We start from the raw sequence: 21733 nt of genomic DNA, 5'->3' as shown, positions 1-21733 counted from the left end.
CTGTACTACCCATAGGAACTGTGACTGGCACACTGTGTCATTTCAGATTTGTTTTGGGAGAATTTACCAGTAGTTCAAGGGATCAGAGTTGTCTTACAGAACCTTTCACTTCTTCTTAGGCAGGTCCTGTGCAGCCTTTGGCAGTAGTGGCCAAAAGCTATTATCAGCTGGTGACTGCTACATGGGAGAAAGTGCAGTGAGCTCCCAATGGGCAACTGTCCACATGACATGAACTGCTGGCACACTTCTTTATAAATAGAAAAAAGAAAGAAAAGCATACCCAAACAGAAAGTCAGTAAGAGAGGAGGAAGAAGAAAAGAACAGCAAAATAATACAACTGAAATGGGAAAGGAAACAAAATTCCTTACACCACCACCACCACCCCTCCCCAAAATATCCTAGGTTCTAAGTAGACGTGGTGCAGTGCAGCAAGGAAATTGCACATGGTTATTCTAAATTATCTAGGCTGTGCTATGCCTTTCATGAATCCCTCACTAGGAGAAACAGGAAGCAGGAAACAGGAAGTCTGTCAAAAAATCATTGAAAACATTTTAACATATCATCTAAATAGGTAAATGAAAGAAACAAGTGAAAATTTTAGGTGTCCATGGAAGGAAATGGTTAAATGAATGTGTGTTTGTGGTTCTTATGGTAGCTGCATCATGTCACAAACTAGGGACTAATAGAATCTCTTTAAAGATTAATTCCTAGTCCAGTGGCACTTGCCCAGCATCAGCTGAAGATCAGCAATAAAAATCAGAGGACTGGTGTGGTTGTGACTAGCTCAGTAGCAAAGAAATGTGGACCAGCCATGGGCATGCAGAGAAGAGAGGGGGAAAAAATACTTAAAGGCTGCAAAAACTAATCGGTGGAAATATATTCATCTGTATTCATTACTATATATTCAATATATCATCTATTTTGGTTAGATTCAAAATAGAAAAAGATTTATAATGCCGCTTCAGGCATATGTGAGGGATGAACTGGGTGAATTTCAACAAAATAAAATGTTAAACTTCCCATCAGGAGAAACATTCCAGCTGAGAGAACCACTGGGCTGGAATAATTGCCTCAAGTGACTGGTGACAGACTATTGCCTGAGTAATTCAGAAGTAACAAAAATAAAATCCAGTGGGCATTGGCAAAGGTTTGTCTAGATAACCTAATATTAGATATCATCTGCTCTATTTTTTGTGATTCAAAGCCAGTATTAGTTTGCAAATTTGTTACTGAAAATGGGCTAATGTCACCTCTTGTGTGCCTACATTTAGATCTGCATTGGCCACGTGTGATTTTGGGTTTTATTGCATGAACAGGAATAAAATAATTACGCAAAAGGCATTTGACACAACTGAAAGTACTAGGGACTTAGTTGTAGGTATATGGAATACAATCTGACCATGATTGTTTTCCAGGAATTTTAGTACATTTTCATTTATAAAATATCTCACTAGTGAAGAATTAATCTTCTAAAGTTTGGTGGAATCTTTTCACAAAATTAAATGCAGAATACAGATAATATTTTTAAATTATAAAGAACTGAGCAAAGGCTGCTATCTTTGCTACAGAGTTCCAGTTTTAGTAGAATTCTGTAGAACTAGACTGAAGTTTTGGTAAAAGAACAAATGAGTTGAATTTCAAAAAAAAAGAACACACATTTGGAAATTACACACTTCATTTTTATGCTGCTTTTCCATAAGAGTTCAGAAGAACTTATATCTCATACACATTTGCTCTTGCTTCTTGATCATCAGGAAAATGCATTCCTCACTTCCTCACTACTTTTCCCAGCTGCAACTGTCTTTTGTATTGGAAATGTCTTCCAATGCCACCTTCACCAGCTTTCAGGTGCTGAGCATCCCTCCTTTAACATTAAAACACAACCGGGAAAGTTCCCGTGGAGTGGTTGCCTGGCAGGAGCTACTGCTGGGACCACAGTCTTTTGCCTCTGTACTGCTGATGTATGGGATCAGAGCTCTGGCAAAAACTTGAAAATTCACATTGAGACAGTCCTGTGAATTTCTTTTGGCCTAAGCAGCTTAGAAGTTGTTTTACAGGTGTTATTCCATTAGTTGGGGATCTAAATCTTAATAGGTTGAAAGACAAGGGGGAATTTTTTTCAGTGGAATTTATTCAGAAAAGTCTTCCAGAGAAGCCTACACTGGTAACTTGAGATATTTTTAATATCTTATAAATCTTTATGTAGGTGACAAGTAAAGACATTGAAGATGGATATTGTTGAATAGGAGTCACCCTATTTGAAAGGTCCAAAGCTATACAGAAAATACAAAAAACACAGTAAACCATATTTAGTACAGCCAGCAGCGTTGCCAGGTACCAGTGTCCTCTCACATGAGAAGTCTTCTGGGATCCCTTGTTGCTATGAGACTAAATATCTCTGTACAGTGTGAGCACTGAACCAGATTTTGCTCCCACTTACACTAGTGAGCATGGGGAGTGACTCCCCTGTGACCGGGAAGCATAGTGCCACATTCCGCTGCCTTGCTTGTGAAAGGGTCTGATCCTCCAAAGCCCACAGAAGCCCAGCAGTATTTGTCTAATTTATAAGCTCAAAGTAAGACTCGTTTAAAATGGGAGAAGGGCTATCATCTTGCACCTCAAAAGAAGCAAGCAAGTTCGGGATTTTGACCTGTTAACAGTGGGCCTTCAGTCAAAAAGGAAAGTAATGTGTAACATTTTTCACAGGATTTCTCTCCAAACTTAGCACATTCAAACATACCGCTTATCCCGGACTGCATAAACTCTTAAGTTTGAGACACTTCTAGAATCCATTTATCTGTGGACTTAAAAGCTGCTATGCTTGGGGGGGGGGGGGGGGGGGGGGGGAGGTGTTTGTGGTGTGTGTGTAGGTGCAGAAGGCCTGAGGGTTGTGTTTGCTTAAATACAAAATCTCTGGGTTTTCTTCAGCTACTTGACACTTTTTTCTTTCACCTGGAAGAGAAATAAACAAAACCCAACTTGAACTGCACCCAAGCATGGGCAATTTCTCACCAAAGTGTACATTTCAGAATGAAAAATTTACAGTGGAATAACTGGAGTGTAGCTATGACATTGCTTTGACATTGCATTGCTGTAATCTTCAAATACAGTAAATGCAATAAATGGGTTTATCAGGATTTGTGTGAAGTTTAAAATTCAAAAGATAGTTGTTTTTAATGTTTCTCTGCACTATCAGTGAAAAACTAAAAAGCACAGGGATGAACTTAACAGACATCATCAACGACACGACAGATGTTTGCCCAACGAAAATGATCTTTCATTAATCGGCCCTCCCAAGCACCTGGAAACCCTCCCGGTTTCTGCATTTTTTATTTTTTTTTTTTAAGAAAACATTTAGATACTATGTATTACAAAAAGTAACATAAATGTAAACATAAGCAAAGAGCTATGAAAACAAAGCTCTTCGCGTGCAAGTGTTCCCTTGATCGGTTTATACCCTCAGAACTATGGACGCGCTTTCATGTCTATCCCGGATCAACCGGGATAACGCATCGGCCATCGGTGCGTTCCTGTCATTGCTAATGTAGCGCAGGGATCTGCAGCCAGCCTGAGGAGCGCAGCAACTTTCAGCTTGTCGCGAAGCTGCGCGGCGGGCAGGACCCGCCGCACCGCACCGAGCCGTGCCGTGCGATCGGTGCCGTGCCGTGCCGTGCCGTGCCGTGCCGTGCCGAGCCGTTCCGTTCCGCCGGGCACTTCGGCGGCCTTCTTCCCGCGGTGCTGCGAACCGCACACCCCCTGCCCGCTGCCCCCCCGATTTACCCTTCGCTCTCCGCGTTCCGCGCCCCTCGCTCGCACCCTGCCGGCCCCGCCGCCGGCCCAGGGCCGCGCTGCTCCCCGCTCCGCGGCACTCGGGGTTGCGGGCCGCCAGCCAGTGCAGGCCGCGGTGCCGGGCACCCACGCGTCGCGGAAGTTGCGCGGCGCAGCCGGCGGCGTTCGGAGGCGGGAGGCGCGGAGCCGAGCCGCGTCGGCGAGCAGCGGGGCGCCCCGGCGGCCGCCCGACCCCGACAGCCCCCTCCGCCGCCCAAGCACCCGCGCCCGGCCGCGCCTCGGCGCGCAGCTGCCGCCCTGCCCCGCGCTGCCTCACCGAGCCGTGGGCGGCACGGGGCTGGCCGCCCTCCGCCGCGCAGCCCCCGTCCGTCGGGGCGGCCCCCGCGGCTGCCGGACGTGGAGCGCCGCGGCGTGTCCGCCCGCTGCCGGGGCTGTGGCGCGTCCCACTGAGCGCGGCCGAGCGCGCAGCACCCGCGGCGCGGCACCGCATCGCAGCACCTCCGCGGCCCTGCCGCACCCGCGCCCCGCTTCTCCACGGCGGCCGGCCGCCCGGGTCGGTCCTTCCCCTGCAGTGGGAGGGCGACAGCAATTTCGCAGCCCTGGTTGTTTTGGGTTTTTTTTGTTTGTTTGTTTGGGTTTGGGGGTTTTGGTGGAGGTGGTTTTGTTTTATTTATTATTTATTTATATTGAAGGCATTCTTTCTATTGCGTCCTTGTTTTCCGCGGCGATGGCTGCGACGGAGGGATCAACCTGTAGACTGAGCGCGCCCTCGCCGTAGCCCGGCGCCGCTGCCGGGAGGGCGCTCTGCGGTGCCACCGCCGGGGAGCCGCGCCGGGACGGGGCCGCCTCCGTGGACGGGCGCCGGGCGAGGGAGCGGGGCCGCCGGCGGCGCCCGCCGGGGCAGCTCCCGGAGCCGGGCGGCGGGGAGCCCCGGCGGTGGAGGTACCAGCCCGAGGGGAGGCCAGCGGTCTTCACGAGAGCCCCCGCCCCTCCCCCCGAGCGACCCCGCGTCCGCCGGGGTTGGCGGGATGAACTGACTCCCCCCTCCCCGCCCTCCGCACCGGAGAGGAGCTCCGAGCCGGGGGAGGAGGAAGGGCGGGGGGTGCAACAAATTGCCGCCAGCCGGGAGAAGTTGCAGTAAAGAGAGATCCCTCCCTCCCCCCGCTCCCTCCCCCCGCGCGCTCCCTCCTCCCCGAGCCGTGGCAGCGAGCAGCGGAGCGGCGGCCCGGCGAGCGAGGAAGGAAGCGGCGAGCGGCCCCCGCAGCCCGGCGATGCTGCAGCGGCTCCCGCGGAGCCTCGGCGGGGTGGGCCCGGCCCCCGCGCGCCCCGCGCCGCCCGGCGGCGGCGCGCCCTGAGCGGGCGGCGGCGGCCCCGCGGCGCGGCGGGCGCTGTTGCGCAACCCTGCGCGGCGCGGCCGGCCCCCTGCCCCCGCCGCCGGCTCGGCGCGGCGCGGCGCGGCTCCGCGCAGACGGAGCGCTGATTCATGGGGCCCCGCGCCGGCTGCCGCGGCCAGGAGAGCGCGGCGCTGCCGCTGCCCCCGCGCGGGGTGTGAAGCCCCGGCCCCTCCTCCGCAGCCCCGGGCTCGCCCGCCCTGCTCGGGAGTGTGGTCCCTGCCGGGAGCCGCCGCGCCTGGCGCACGGAGGGAAGCGTTGATGCATCGCTGTGGAAATTCATTGTGTGACTTTCTGGGTATTTACTGAGTTTCAGACCGAGATGCAGCTCTTGAAAGCTTTATGGGCACTAGCAGGAGCAGCGATCTGCTGTTTTCTTATATTTGTCATCCACTCACAGTTTCTTAAAGAAGGTAATTATATCTGCATGTCTGCATACCCTGTTCTTTAATACTAAGGTCTTTACGAGGTGCCTTAATTATTTTTACTGTTTCCAGTATGTTCTATTTACAGCAGTGCTTCCACGCTATTTTGCCTTTCCGTTAAAGCCTTCTCATTTTTGTTCCTTTAGATAATAGGTAGCTTTAGACTTACATTCTTCGTAAATTGTGTGTGTGTGTATGTGTGTGTGTGTGTATACACACACATATATATATCTGTATAATGTTTATATTCAATGTTTTAGCCAATGTCTCATTTCTTTATGGGGAACATATACTGTCTAGAAAATATTTGGTGCCGTCAGATGACCACAGAACAGTAATCATCACCAGGGTATTAATAAACCAAAAAACCCTTAACAAGTAAATGTCTTATTTTTATATGAAATCAATAGGCATCCTTTCCCTCTTCCTTGTTCAGTACATTTTCAATAGATGGCACTAAAGTTCTATGGAAAGGGCAGGGCAGAGCAAATCCTGGGCATTCAGCATCTTCCTTCTCTTGCTTACTGCCCCGAAACTGGAAGAGGCCTTTGCATGGCTTCAAGGCTCCTGTTTTTTCCTCCTTGTGGTTGGAAAAATTGCGATTACAACTTACTGGAGAAAACAGTTTGTAGTTGTGGGGCAGGCTTTATTCTTTTTCTTTTTTTTTCCTGCATGAGTTGGGTGGAAAAAATATGTTTGGTTAAGTGGATAGAGGATTTTTCTTGGGGAGTAAGCCTTCTATTGCTCTTTTTTTGTTGCCGTTGGTGGTGGTGTGGTTTTTTTTTTTTAATTTGTTTGGTTTCTTTTCTCAGAAATCTACTCTTCTTCCCCTCCCACCTCCCCCTGGCCCCTGCTAAAATAATGATTACGCTTCTTGTAAAGCGAACTGTAGTTTGAAATTTAGTGTGAATCCTGAGAGATGTATATCTGTTTGGTGGTGTATGGGAAAGCCCTGTGCTGCTCTTTAGGCAGTGTTAACAAATGTAACACAACAACATGGTGCTTTTGGTGAAACCATTTATTCTTTTTAGCACTGTAATATCGTGGACATTATAGCTGTTGGAAGAAGGAGCCCAGCTCAGCTTGGAGTGCTGGCTGCTCGAGGCATGGAAAAAAACTTTTATGTGACTGGGACAAAGTTTCACTCAAGACCAGGCAAAGCGACAATCCTGCAGCCGCTGAAGTGTCGCTGCTGTTTTTAATTTAGTGTTAGTCCAAAAAAAGCACGAGACTGACATTTTCACAAATTTTTCTGAAATTAATAAACACTGATTTGCCTGATTTGGTTAATTAAGAAGTATTATCCAGATATCTCCAGTGCCAGGGATTTCTCCTTTAAGAAACCTACCCATGCTTTAATTGCATTGTGTGCAATGCCTCCCACATAGTTACTTATTTAACATTCTTTTAAAATGCTCCAACTAGTGTATTTACATATCTCTGTCTAATGAGGTGACCCCTTCCGAGAAGATTTTGCAAAATGAAATCTTGCCTGTCATTTCAGGTTATTTTTTGTCAGTATTTGCCATTATGCTGCCTTTTTTTTTTTTTTTTTTTTTTTTTTTTTCCATTCAGTCTTTCCTGCTTGATTTTGAGACTTGCATTACTCTAAATAATCCAAAAAGGAAGAAGCATTTTGTTTCACTTAAAAATTTTTTTCTTGCACTGCAGGAGTAGAAAGCTAGCAAATGTATATATTAAAACAGAAACCATGGCCATACCCAAGGACTGTAACATGTTTTACATTGCGTTTCCTCCAACAATCATAGCCACTCTTAATGTGGACTGCAGAGAGAAAGCTGAAGCTCTTGAGCTTGTCAGATAACTTAATTGCATTAGTTTGTTTATATTTGTGAACAAAATATTTCTGCTTTCTTTAACCTAGAACTATATACTTACTGTAAATACAGATTGCATGTATTGGGCTAGTTGTCAGCCTTTTCCTGACGGGTGCTAATCTTCACAATAGTATTTTGACCCCTTTTGTATAATTACTTCAGCAGTGTACGTATTCCTCCCTGTAGTTTCAATAATGACACTGAGCAGCTCAGTGGAATTGATTAAAAGTCTACATGGTATAACTGAGTTTTTTCTTTATGAAGAACTTTTAAAATATTCAATTAAAAATGATTGGTTTAAGCATAATATATTCAATTGCAGGCATCTAAAAGAAGGAGAAATAGGTAACAAGTGGATTTAAGCTATATGTATTATAAACAGTTTGTAAAAGTAAGATTTACATTTCCTTTTTCATTTAAAAATGCACTTTTTTATTATATTCAGTAAGAATACAAGGGACAGAAGTGTGAGGAAAGGACTAGCAAATCATTTAACCGTATGTCTACCACATTATTTTACTAAGTATGTATAATGAACGCCACACACGAGTTGGCTGTTAGTTTACCTTCAGAAGATTTGAAATTTTGTTCTGATATCATTTAGCCCTTTATGTAAAAATTTTATAAAAAGTTAGGAATGGTGTGTCTCAATGCGCATGATGTTGTTAGGTTGTTGATTTCCTGGCAAAAAGATTAATTTCCCAACAGAGCCTAATGAACTACATGGACTCATTCTTTGTAACTCAGCTGTGTGGTCAAATTCCTAAGTTAAATGCTTGGATGTTTTCATTTGATTATTTCTTGTGTAGGAGGATAATTTCCTGTAGTCCCAAAGAACAAACAAGTAAACCACCAGTTTGCCTGGCTTGATCAGATTAGCTGATAGCACATACCTCCTGAGACAATTTGACAGCAGAAGTTCATACACCGAGCATCTCTTTTGTATGCAAGACAATTGATTGAAGAAGAATGACATGTAAAATTAATTAAAGATCTGACTTAATTTTTTTAATGCACTCTTTTTCCGTTTTTGCATGTGTTGTAATATTTACTGCTTATTATTTTTCCAGTGGCAGGTCTTATTAGAAAACTGACATAATCTTCACTTCTTACAACACCTCAAAATGATATAATCACCACATGTCTTTTTCTTTATTAATTTTTTCTTTTACTTGCCTGTAATTAGTTATGTTATGTTAAACTCTTCTTACCTACAAAAGGTATTTTTATAATTTCAGTTGTACTGCGTGGCTGTAGTGTGTAGAACTTTCATTACATCCGGCTGAAACTTATTACCAGAAGCAAATCCTCCTTCAGCCACATTCATAAATACGAGATTGTGTGTTGAAACAGTCAGCTGAGAGTTTTCATGCTGTTAATTTTTCATTTTAGTTCCTATCTTTCTCTAAGTATCCCTGTCTTAATTCTTAAATATTTTTATTTACATTTCTGAATTGCAGCAGTTTAGTAGTAGCATTACACTGCTGCCGTTTAAATGGTGTTAAGAAACAATGAATGCTTGTTCTGAGATGAGTGGGAAAGAGCTGTTTAAATGTCCATTTTCATGAATATGTTTTTTTCAGGAAGTGAAGAATTGGTGACACAGGGTGCCATTTTTCCACACTTAGGCTTTTGTGTGGAAATACAGGTCGTCCTGTGGCTAATCCGTTCCCCTATGTCCAATCTGTCCTTCAGTGTTTCTAAAAGATGAATAGAGCTGTGAACCCAGAAAAGGGTATTGTGATCTATAATTGCAGTCCCATGCCTGTGTGATCTTCCTGCAAAGCAGTTTAGTTAGCTGCAGTCAGTATGAAGGGGTGTTAAAAACTGAAATATCTAAAACTTTTTGCATACAGTATTGAGAATTAAAACAAAGGAATTATATTTACTACCCATGTCTGATTTTAAATGATTTACAATCTATTATTGTTTAACACATTTATTCAAAGAGAACAGAAAAAACACTGAATTGATGTTACACACATTAATTGCGGGAACTCCTTTGCCCCCAGACAAGTACCCTTTTCACCTAGCAGAACATTTTGACTGTTCAAACATAGTAGTGATGGGGAAAGGTAAAGGATATAGTTTCTAAATGTGTCTTTTAACCCCATGGGAAGTAGTGCCGTTAGGGAGTAACTTCAGAAGGATACGGGTGTGTATTGAAGCCAGGGTGTGTTACAGCCCTGGATGTACTTTAAAGCTTCGTTTATCCTGTGATTGCTCATTAAGAGACTGGAATGTCTTATCTATCAAGGGCAATTTAGTATTTTGAATGGTTTATGAGATTAAGGTGGTGTGAGCCTTGTTTGGAGAGGGACTACACAGAAACATGGAATCAGTCTCAAGAATTTTAAAGCATAGAGTATTCAGATCTCAAAGCCACACTCTTAATCTGTTGAGTAGATGTTCAGTAGTCAGCTGTGTAAAATAGGGTGATTTTCTCTTGATATGCTGCAGCACTTAAGTAGACACAAGAGAATTCCAATGCTTCTGTTATAACCAGATGATTATGGCTATAAACCAGAATTTTAGTATCATTTGTGCAGATTTAGTATATAGTTATATATATGAATAAGGTATCTGTTTAGCACGTTTTTCATAATTATAATTTTTTTCTGCCTTCGGCAAAAGTTAACAATTATTGGTTACACTCTTGTTGGCACTTCTCTGCCAAACACATTTAGAGGAATTACTGTCACAGTAGCAAAAAATACTGCAGCACTTTCTTTAAAAGAATGCATTTATTACACAAAATAGCTTGGTTAAGTTTTATACTTAATATTTTTTTTCTGTCACTTTTTACAGATTTAAGTATTTTAGCCTGCTCTAAAAGTATGGAAAAAGCTTTATGCATATTTTTGTGGTTTTAGGGTGTACATTTTGACACTGAAAATAATAAGGAACGTCATTCTATTTAGCTGTGTACCCCACATGACTCTGCTACTCCTCTGCTAATATTTGAAAATGTCTACTGATAATATACCCAAGATAATTTTTTACAGAGCTTTCTGTTCATATAACTTGATAGCTTTATAAGGGTGGTGAAATTAACGTTTACTGCTGTGTAGAATGTTTTAAGGAAAGGAGTTGTTATCTTCTAAAAGTTTTTGAGACTTTGGCTCTCAAAATTTTCCTGGAAAGAATATGGATGTGACTTATGACAGATAATATTGCCAGCCTTTTATTCCTTTAAAATTTATTTTTCTTTTATCTTATAAACGTAAAAAAAAAAAAAAAAAAAAAAAGAAAGACTTGAAACAATTGAAGTGAGAAAGTGAATTGCTTTGAAGAATGTGGGGGGGGAAATTTTGGGCTTGTTACAGCTTTTTTTTTTCAGTTTGCCCTTTTAGGCTTAATCTTTGTCTCAAAACTGTAAGGTACCTTCGCGTACCAGATGTGCTGCATATGTTACCTATACATAGTAAAACTGAGTTGAGGACGGTGTGTCCCAGCTGCAAATTTGCCTGTTTTTGAAGGGTTTGTTACTTTTGGCATGCTGAAGTACAATTATTTTCTCTTGCTTGTCTTCTATACTTATTTTTTGGGGGGCGGTGGTGGCAGTGGTGGTGGTGGTGGTCATGCTGATGGGGAGTGGCAGATATGAATGAGATCATTAGAGCAGCCCATCAGGCTAGAGAGAGGCATGGAATGCAAAAGTTGAAGGTTTCTCTTCCCATCAGGAAACAAGTTTGGCAGTTAAAAAGCCCTAAGCTGGAAGAAATGCTGCACAAGGAAAGAAAATGTGGAAGGTAACCAATCTAGGGGCTTTCTTTGCATTTTTTATAGTTTTATGGCAAATAAATAAGAAATAAGTAAGAAGACTCAGTTCAGTGACAGTTTGATAGTGCTTGGGACGTGGGGACTGGAGAAAAATGAGAGAAGGGTCTGCTTCGAGATAAAATAGATCTTTATTTGAAAACGTTTTGATATTTTCAGAGGGGTTTTGTTTTTTGTGTTTTTTTTTTTTTTTTTTTTTTTTTTAAGATAGGGTTAGAGAAGTGTGACAGTGAAAGGAAGCTATGCAGACAACGGTTCTCAGTAATTCAGGGAGGCAAGAAAGATGTTCTCGATCTGGCATCTGCTGTGCCGGGATGTACCAAGAGGGGGCGTCAGACAGTTTTTCTGCCCACAGACGGTAGCTTTGAAGTAGTCGTTGGGTGACCAAAGTGAAAGATGCGTATGTCTTCCCAGGGAAGTGCACCGTAGGTGGTATAAACTCCCAGCTTTTCCCGACTGAGCAACTTGAAAAAGGAATTTGTAACAGATTTTCAGTAGTCTTTTTACGACTGCCTGTTTTCATGCCCCAAGAGCACAAGTGAGGAATTATTGACCTTTCTCAGCATTTATCAGCACTACCTGTTCTTAAAGGCAGTGCTATAGACTGATGTGAGTCACATCACACAAAAGTGCATGCTTTTTAGATCTGTTGGCTAAAACTGATTTTTCTTCTTTCTTAGCAGCCATAGACTGTATCAAATATATAACTGGAATAAAACCAAGACACAGACAACTGAGATTTTTTTAAAAAAAAAAAAATTAAAAGGGAACATTGAAAATATGTCTTTAGAGGTCAAGAGTTCAATATAGTATTGGTAAGAAAAGCCATAAATGTCTTTAATCCACTGTTCAAAATGTAGGTAAAATTATTCTTTTCTCATATGCATTAAAAATAAATTTTAATAATCATGTGAAGAAAAGAGGCAACACAAGTTTTTGTACTAATTATACCAACAGTATTTTTTTTCTGGTAGTTATTTAGATGTCCCAGTTGGAATCAGTGGCTCAGCCGAGTATGACTGGCCAACTGTAGTGTATGTTCATACAAGTCCAAGTACTCCATCCAGTATCTGAATTTTAGCAAAGATTTATTTTGCTCAGAAATTATATCCTCTTGCCACTTACAACACACAGTGATAGAAGGTTCTGTTTAATAACAAAATCCGATTACTTGCCTAAATGTGGTTTTTATGCCTGTTTTAGAAATCCAACACAATATAATGAATCTGCCTATTCATTTTATTTTACCTTTGGCACTACATCAGTTCACAAGTAAATGCTAGTCAGAACAATAGATCTTCCTACTAATTGTTGTTAGTCTTGAGAAAAGCAATGAGTAACACGTTTGGAATATATCCAAACAGCAAATGAACATATAAATAACCAGAAAAAAAATATGTAATGGATGAATACCTATTGAAATATTTTCTAAAAGCAGTGCTATATTAATATTTGTTTTCATGTGAGTGATTTATTGTTTTTGACCATATGGAAAAAAGTAGAAGACTCTGCTAATTCATCAGGTGAAAAATTGTACTTATAAATAGACCAGTATATTCTGGACCTTAGCTTCTTTCTAACATGCTACAAGGCTATATGGTATTCCAAAGTCTCAATGTTTAGTTGCAGTCACACATGAGGAAGGATGTAGGCCAAATTAAGTGGATCCACAGGAGAACAAAAGGAATAACTGCAACTTTTATATGTTAATATAAAGATATTACATGGAGATATGACCTAGAAAGAAGTACTAAAGAGACTAGAGTTACTGCGTTTAGAGATTATTAGCATGATAAGAGTTTTCAGTGGGAAAATTCTGCCTTAAGAGTAACAAACTGTTCTTTCTGTAAAGTGTGAGGATCACAAGAAGCAATGAGTGCAAACTGATTCGAGGGAGATTTAGGTTAGACATTAGGAGAGACTGCAGCAAAGCTAATTTGTGCTGTGCATCAGGGAAGACTTGCCAATGGCAAGAACAGTTAAGCATTGGAATAGATTTTCTTGGGAAGTTGTGAAACACGAGAGTTTTACTTCCAATTTGAAATATTATCTGTTGGGAATAGTATCATTAAGTTGAAGCAGATAGGCAGACTAGGTGACTTCTTGAAGTCCCTCCAAGTCTTCTGCTCCAGAATGTGCACTATACTTTCCAATGTTTATGATGTCTGCGTGGTTTCAGATCCAGTAGCAAAAGAAAAGTTAGCAAGACGTGCTGACAGAAAGGCTAGTGGGTCGAGATAAGGACAGTGGGAGATCACTCACCAATTACCATCACAGGCAAAACAGACTCGACTCGGGGGAATTAATTTCATTTATTGGCAATCACATCAGAGTAGGGTCATGAGAAACAAACCCAAATCTTAGAAAACCTTCCCCCCACCCCTTCCTGCTTCCCAGGCTCAACTTCTGATTTCTTTGCCTCCTCTCCTGAGAGATGCAGGGGAACAGGGAATGGGGGTTGTGTCCTGTTCATCACATTTTGTCTCTGCCACTCCTTCCTCCTCACACTCTTCCCCTGCTCCAGCCTGGGGCCTCTTGCACGGGAGACAGTCCTTCGCAAACTTCTCCAATGTGAGTTCTTCCTGTGAGCTGCAGTTCCTTATGAACTCTCCAGTGTGGATCTGTTACGCAGGGTGCAGTTCTTCAGGAACAGACTGCTCTAGTGTGGGTCCTGTGCAGGGTCACAAGTCCTGCCAGCAAACTTGCTCCAGCCTGGGCTCATCTTTCCAAGGGCCCACAGGTCCTGCCAGGAGCCTGCTCCAGCATGGGCTTTCCACAGGGTCATCACAGCCTCCTTCGGGCATCCACCTGCTCTAACATGGGGTCCTTCCACAGGCTGCAGGTGGGTATCTGCTCCACTGTCAACCTGCAGGCAGCATAATAGTGTAATCAATAATGAGTAGTGTATGCATCATTTGTGGGAAATTATATCCCTACTTGTCTTTATTCAATAGCCCATTAAATTTATTACCTCTGATTTGGAAAACTCGTACTCAGGCTTATGGCAGGGACTTGAGCTAAGCCTTGTATGTTCCAGCTGGCTATTATAATCCATCTGGCACTGGCTCCATTGGACGTAGAGGAAGCTTCTAGAAGCTTCTCACAGAAGCCACTTCTGTAGTCCCCCTTGCTACCAAACCCTTGCCACACAAATCCAATGCAGTCATAGTCCACAACTTGTGCTTGGAGCAAGTCCTGTCTGGAATTTGTTCATGTCTCTGAAACAGTTATACACTGCAAGGTTGTTCTACTTGGAGATCTAGAAGAGATGGGTACTAGTTAATTGTTTCCTTGTGCTAACATTTCTTTAAAGACAGGAAATAAGAAAGTTTTTAGATGTTACTGTATCAAAATTTCTTCAACCCTTTACAATCGTTTATCTAAAAGCACTCATATTTTATGTGGTTCTGTGGGGACTGGTAATTAATCATGACAATGATGTTAGATTATATCTTTTGTACTTTGCTACAGTTTTTATTGTATTAAATTACATGGTTTTCTTCATGATTCTTTCAATACAAATTTATGGCTTTAAGGAAGAAAACACCAAACCACTGCTCCATTATTCTGAGTTGTACATGTTTTAGAGATGTGCATAGTGGATCTGGGAACAGATTTAGCCTCAAGAGAATCAAACAGTTGTTTGAAACGGTCACTGCTTGAGTATCACCTTGCTTTTGGCTATGAACTAATTGAGATTAAACTGAAATGATTGTGAAATGCTTCCTTTTCCTGTGCATCGGCAGTTCTGACTGTCTGTTAATGCTTTAAAAGTATTACTTAGTCATTAAAAGAAATGGATGTGCTTCTGGGTTCCTCTTTTGTTCTAGCTTTTGCCTTTGTTTTTTCTAAATACATGCTGGTAGATGAAGTAGAGTCTTCAGCTTCATTTATTGTGAGAAGAGCTCATAACTGTTGTAAGCATTTTTGTATGCTTGGCTATAAAACTATATAGATTGTACCAGATGCTGCCTTAACTTATTTTATAGAATTATAATGGATGCTGATGAGTCTTAAAATCAGGCCTTAAAGATAAAAATCCCTGAGCTATGTCTTATTTTTCAGCCTATGTGTTATTATATGGCCCCATTTTATTGAACCTTTTCACCTTTCAATTATTGATTGACATTTTAATAAAACTTTCTATATTTAAATATTACAAGATGTTTCACATCTTCCCTAAAGACTAACAACATTAAAAATGTATTTTACCTGTTATTTAGGTAATAAGTGGCATGATCTTGAAGTGGGCTGAAGACCTGAGAACTCCCATTGCCTGCAATTAGAGATTGTGTGATAGAACATATGGGTTAAATGTTTTCTTGGCCGTGTTCACTTACTAATTTCATGCCGAGGCCCCACAGGTTTATTGTTGTTACGGATTAATTCATAACTAGATAAATATCCATTTGTTGTGATATACGTACATCACTTGTAGCATTAATTATTTATAAAATATGCATTGTAAGATTGGTGTATAAATTAGCAGTGTTTTTTCCTTTCTGTTGCACTTTCCTGAGCCCAAAAGCATTTTGCAAGCCACACATGGCTTTTCAGTTTTAAATAAACTGTCTCTGGTCACAGCCTTCAGAAAATAATCTGTAAGGTATGAAATTAAAATGTAGTAATGTGATTATAGGAAATAAGTGCTGTATTTGATGTAAGGAGAGAAACCTTGTCTCCATTTGAGCTGATGGTGAAGTTCTTGCTGTTTTCACCGAGGTGTCAGTTCTAGCTGTGCTGGGCAGCATGAAGTTCTACTTCGTTGTGCTTTACCTTGGTTTATTGACTTAGGAAAGTGTCCTTTCCTATCTGTAATATGTGTGAGGTAAACGACTTTGGAAGATAACTCCTACTGAAGCTGTTTTCAAATCAGTTGATTGAAGCATGTCCTTCACTGGGCAGGTTCTGCTTCGTGCTACAGTTCCTTGTCCCATACGCAGGCACCCATACACACCGCACACAGTGGTGACACTGTCTTGCTCCTGGTAAAATGAAGTTATTTTCTTCGTTCCACAGATGCTAAAAACTGTGTCTGTTGTATAACTGCACGCTCCAATGCAGTGAATTATTAGTGTTAGTAGTATGTGCTCCTGTTTAATTATGCACTGAGGCCTTACCTAGAGCCAGAACCATAGCCTTGCAGTCACTTAAATCTAGAGATGCTCACAGTTCACAGAAGTGCAAGAGTTGTTAAATTATACATGAGCAAGTAGTTAAAATAACAGAAGTTATGAACTCTCATTTCTCCTCAGTGTCTCTTCACAGGCTTAATGCTTCTCTCCAGCTAGAATTGCCTAATTTCTTCAGTGGTCCTTGACCACTTCCAGCATGTTCCTTCTTGCCTTCTGTCTTGCGTGCTCTCCCAGGCAAATGCAGCTTCATTCTGCATGCACGTATGGGATCATGGACAAAAAAGGAGATGGTCAAGGGATCTGTTATGGTTCTGAACACTGTGCTTTTCATCCCTAGTTGCTAAGCTCTCATAGAAATAAATTCCATATTAGCTTTGCCTGTATGCTTGTATAACTATATGTATAACTTTGACCCTCTACCCATTATAAAATTCTTCCACTCTGATTTTTAGTTTAGATTAGAGCTGGCCATATGATCTGGTTCATTGGGCATTAGGGCATTGTGTATTAGCTAATGAATTACCACTATTCTGATTTAGTTTTGTTAGAATACAGTCTGGAAATTTTCTTTTCTAGTACTGGCAGAGAACTAAGATCAACAAGGACTTTGCGCCCTTTTTATACTAACTTATTCTCTGTTAGATGGGAATTTTTCACTAGATGACTCAGTTACAAACTTCCAGGCGAACTGATCGCTTAGGAAGCCAGTACAGATCATAGAAACATAGAATGGGTTGGGTTGGGGTTGGAAGGGACCTTAAAGATCATCTAGTTCCAAACCCCCCTGCAGTGGGCAGGGATACCTTCCACTAGACCAGGTTGCTTAGATGCCTGTGCTGGGGAGACCAAGTCTGTATGTAGTTAACCTTGTGTATTTTCACATTTTGTTTTTGCATTTTATTGTAGTGTTACCCTTTTAAGTTTTCCTCTTCAGTTTTGTCAGCTCTATCACGGTAAGAGCTAAAATGCATTAGATTTATAATAATTCTTAATATTAAATGCAGTTCACAGAAATTATATATCGTTAGTAATTTTTATTATGATGTAAAATGAATGTAAAGTCTCTATTTGTTGCAGGTATTTAAATGAGTACTTTGAAAATTATTTTTAGTTCACAAGATGAGGTTTGCAAACCTCCCTTTTTCAGCAGACAAATGATGGAAATAAAATGGAGTAGCTTGTTTTCAGATTCATTCTAAAGCTGTGACTTTCTGTCATGATGTTGAAGATGTCAGATCTATCTCTAGGTTTATATAATTCCTGTTCACTGTAATGGGAACTGCAGACACCTGTGTGTCTTTCAGCAGGCAGGTTCTTGAATTCAGTAAAGCTGTCCAGTACCAGGGTGGCATGTCAAAACACAATTTTCTTCCAGAGAAAACAGAACAATCATATTTTCTTCTCCAGGTATTCTTTTTTTTTTTTTTTTTTTTTTTTTTTTCAGAAAAAGATAAAAGAACACAGTAAAATTTCAATGGAATTTGCAGTAAAAAGAGCAAGAAAAGGGCTGCAATTTGCAATGCATTTTCATTTTCTAATAGTTTATAATTACAAAAGCCAAACAGAGAAACCTTTGCCATAGAACAACTCATTTGTGTGATTGCTTTCTCCTGCACTTAGTTATGCTATGGTTTAAAAGTGGTCAAGGTTAAGCAGAGATGTGCTTACTGTGATTTAATCCTGACTTCTCAATGTACCTTCATCTTGTAATATAAACTGCAGCCATTTACAGTAAAAAAAAGCTATTCTGAATCCATAGATGAGAAAAGATTATGTACAAACACAAAGGAAATGAAGTTTGTACTATAGCCTCGCTGTTAATTTACATTTTGAAAAAAACCAAAAAATTGCCATAGTGACATGCAGGTTGCAAAAATTTTCTAAATTTAACGTATTAGACTGAGGAAATGCTTAACTTGCATGACATGTTTCTCAAGTTTTGTGAATAAGGAAGAACATAATCCTGTGTATTTGTGGGGTTGGCCTCAAATAGTTTACATTACTACAAAATATAATGAATTACGAAGGTACTGGTAAGTTATGCAAACTGAGCCTTTTCCAGTCAGCTTCCTATTTACGTTGTTCCTAAGATAATTGTTGTTTGTTTGGCGTTTTTTTTCCTAAAAAAATAGTAAAATATATAGGTGGTTTTCAGTATAAGAATTTGTGGCAGCTCTGTTTTTGTTCAGCAATCATGCATTTAATATTGATGATTTTTAAATATATGGGCACTATATTCTGTCTTTTCTCATCAGTTCCTTTTTAGTTCTGTTTAATGTAGTAATTCTTTTTTCTGGAACAAGCTTACCAATAATATTTGGTGAACAGGTCAAAAGATAGAGTTAATAGTGAGAATCATTTTTTCTATTTTAAAAGAATAGTTTTAGTACTGTGCACTATGGGTATTGTAAACTCTGAGTGCCACGGGCTACTCTGCTAGCTTTCTAACTCCACGTGCAGCCAAACTGAGCAAATTACTTTTATGGAGTAATGTGCAGGGTCACTTGTTTAACTAGTTAATTTACTGTGTATCTGGTCTCAGCAAGCATACAGTTTTTTATTTCTAGTGCTATTTATTTATTTTAGACTGTTTAAGAATTATATAAGAAATAATAATGCTTGCCCCCAATCATCATCTAATGCTTTCTAAATATTGTTGCATTGGATCTACCTCTACTGATGATGGCCAGTAACCTTTTGACTCATGGGACATCTGAGCTTTTTAACTTTTTAAGGTGAAGTTTTTGCTGATGGCTGATCCAGTTGAGTCTTAAAGCTTGAATAATTCTTCCATAGTTGTGTGTTAGATTTAAAAATAGATCTCATTTTCGAATGTGTTAAATTCTGCAAGAGCAGAAAGTACTTACCAACAGACAGCAATAAGGTACCGTTTTTCAGCTGGAGTTCTATTGCAAAGTCTCCTTTTCCATTAAAACTTATTAGTGTGCTTTTTTGAAGTAACTAAGTTCTTTTGTACAGAATCATAAAAAGTCGAAAGCCTGCAGCAGAACTGAATGCGTCTAAACCATTGCTCTTCTATAAGACCTCTGATGGTGGATGTTTTACAGCTTTTCTGGATTTTCGTGTGGCACTCATCTATTATGTCTGCATTTTCTCTGAGAGGTTGCTGTGGTATCAATCATTTTGTCATGTGGGAAGGCTGGAGCAGAAAGCACACACACAAATGAGGAGCTTTTTGAAATCCTAACATACTTAACCCAATTAAATCTTAAAGATAGTACTTTATGTATGAATACTGGCTTGTAGTTGCAGAATGTGGTGAACAGAAAATCAAAAAGCAGCGCTCACTCCCAGCCCAGAGCAGAGGAAGGACCTGCTGAGGACACTGAGGATCAGTGGTGAGGTGTGGCATCCCTAACTGGGGAGACAGTGCTGGAAGAATTCTTCTCCCTCGCTATTCTTCCTTGGCTTTTGCCATCAAGTGGGCTGCAACCATTTTTTTATACATGCTTGTGGCCACCTTTGTGTTTGCGCCTCATACAAGGGTGTTTTACATGTGTGAGATGCCTGTTCCTTACCTTTCTTGTTATGCTGGTTCTACCAAACTCCCAAGGCTACGTTCCTTCAGTAACCAGTAACTGACAGTGATCTGTGTTCATATCCCCTGCTTCTGCCATCATCCCATGCTTACACCCTTGGGGCCCTTATTCCACATGACTGCAGCATCAAAATGGCTTCTCCTACTGCCCTGAGTGCTCTTCATCTGCTTTGTCCAAATATCCCAGGTCAACAGGCGACTAGGGTTTGCAGAATTCACCAAGGATTGTTACTTAATGATATTTTGGAATTTCTAAGTACAAAGTCCATGAATGCTGCTGTTTAGGAGTAGTAGCAATGAAGCTCTTGACCACCCACTGTGGTTGCCCAAGACTTGCTGTGTATGTCTTGTGAACACAGTTCATAACAATGCCTTCGATATTGTGACTAATGTCTTTCTTATGTTGCTTTGCTTTATACAGAAAGGTAAATGTGTAAGGGAGAATTTTTATAGATTTTTTTCCTGTTTTAAAAATACACAAGTTACTCTTCATTTGAGGTAGAGAAGGCATTCAAAGAAGCACACCTTGCTCTCCAGCACTACCATTTCTGACAGTTTTGAAGGTCACTGGCAAACCTCTGTCCAATAAGAGAAAACTGGGGAATAGTAAGATAAAAAGTCAGATATAAAATCAATTTTTATATAAACATTTGGTTCTTGGAAGTGTTTAGGACGCACAGTTGCCGCTGTTGTCGAGCTTGAATATTTTTCAAAATCATCCATCTCTAACTCTGTAAAGTCTAAATTTGTGTTTCCGTTTTCAGAAGTCTTGACCAATATATACTTTATGTCTTTGTGATAGAAAGGGTAATTAAATTGTACATTAGAGTGCAAAATCTGTTAGGAAATATTCCTTGCATGCACTTAGCAAATGTCTGCATTTTTGTATGTCAGGGTAGGGCTGGCGACTCCCTGGCGTTGTGGTGTGTGGGGCACTGGGGCTCCCCAGGAGACTTGGCAGGGCAGGGCCTGGCAGCTGGGGAGGCACTGGGGCAGCCCCAGCCCTGGGCATTGGGCATCTCTCTGGGGACAGGCGCTGGGCAGGGCCGTGGGCCCGTGGGTGGGCCTGGCTGTGGCCAGGCAGGGCCCATGTGCGGGCAGGGCCGAGCTGCAAGGAGCTGGAGGCCGGCGCTGCTGTGGTGCTGCTGGGATGGGGCTGGTGGCCCAGGGGGGCCGGTGTGGGGCCCTGGGCTGTGGGCAGGGTGTGCCAGGCAGGGACATTTGTGCCTGCGGGGCCCTGACGTTGTATCTGGCTTTGTAGCTGATCCAGTAAGAAAGCCACTTAAAGGGGTTATAAACGCAGCACGAGCACACCAGCATGCACTGACAGACTGCATTTTGTGGTTTTGCATATTATGGGTGTGATATATACTTGTGTTTTAAAGACCATGCACGTTACTTTATGGATGTGGTAATGGGTCCCGAACATGCTCAGTCTGGACTGGCAGCTGAAGGGAACTTGAGTCCTGTGCTCGGGATGATTGATATGGTGCTGCTTGATGTTAGTACTTTGGGGATGTAGGATCTGTGCTGCTGAAAACGCTGCTGCTCCAGAATGCCAGAAAAGGAATGCAGAAGGCATTCTGATGATACTGGAGTGAACTGTACTGAACTTTCTCTGAGTCATTACTGACCTTCTCTAAGCTGTGTACAATAAGTTTGTTGTGGTTTAGTAGTATCTGAAAGTTTTAGAAAGGCACAAATTTGTCTTCTGTGGATGTGACTTTGTGAAGTGTCTTGAGATGTTTCTCAAAAGGCAATGCTATACCACTGCAGAGATACTTTTAAACTAGTACTTTCATCTCCTTTCTAGTTT

The 21733-nt window shown here is 41.5% G+C and overlaps 1 protein-coding gene across 8 annotated transcripts in view; it reads left to right on the top strand.

Annotated features, from left to right (window-relative positions):
* Nucleotides 1-21733, top strand: part of TAFA5 (TAFA chemokine like family member 5) — a 441406-nt gene that overhangs the window by 114040 nt on the left and 305633 nt on the right. For 3 of the 8 annotated variants that reach the window (XR_005828244.1, XR_005828243.1, XM_040596818.1), the window contains exon 1: nt 5170-5593. The exons of the other annotated variants lie outside the window; for them this stretch is intronic. Coding sequence is in view for 1 of the 3 variants with exons in the window: in XM_040596818.1 (XP_040452752.1) it covers nt 5503-5593 (91 nt within the window). In the remaining 2 variants the exon portion in view is untranslated. Of the gene's footprint in view, nt 1-5169; nt 5594-21733 lie in introns of those variants that run through there. 8 annotated transcript variants of the gene reach the window in all.

The sequence above is a fragment of the Falco naumanni genome, chromosome 5, assembly GCF_017639655.2.
Source record: "Falco naumanni isolate bFalNau1 chromosome 5, bFalNau1.pat, whole genome shotgun sequence".
Lineage (NCBI taxonomy): Eukaryota > Metazoa > Chordata > Aves > Falconiformes > Falconidae > Falco > Falco naumanni.
This window is presented reverse-complemented; position numbering and strand designations above follow the sequence as displayed.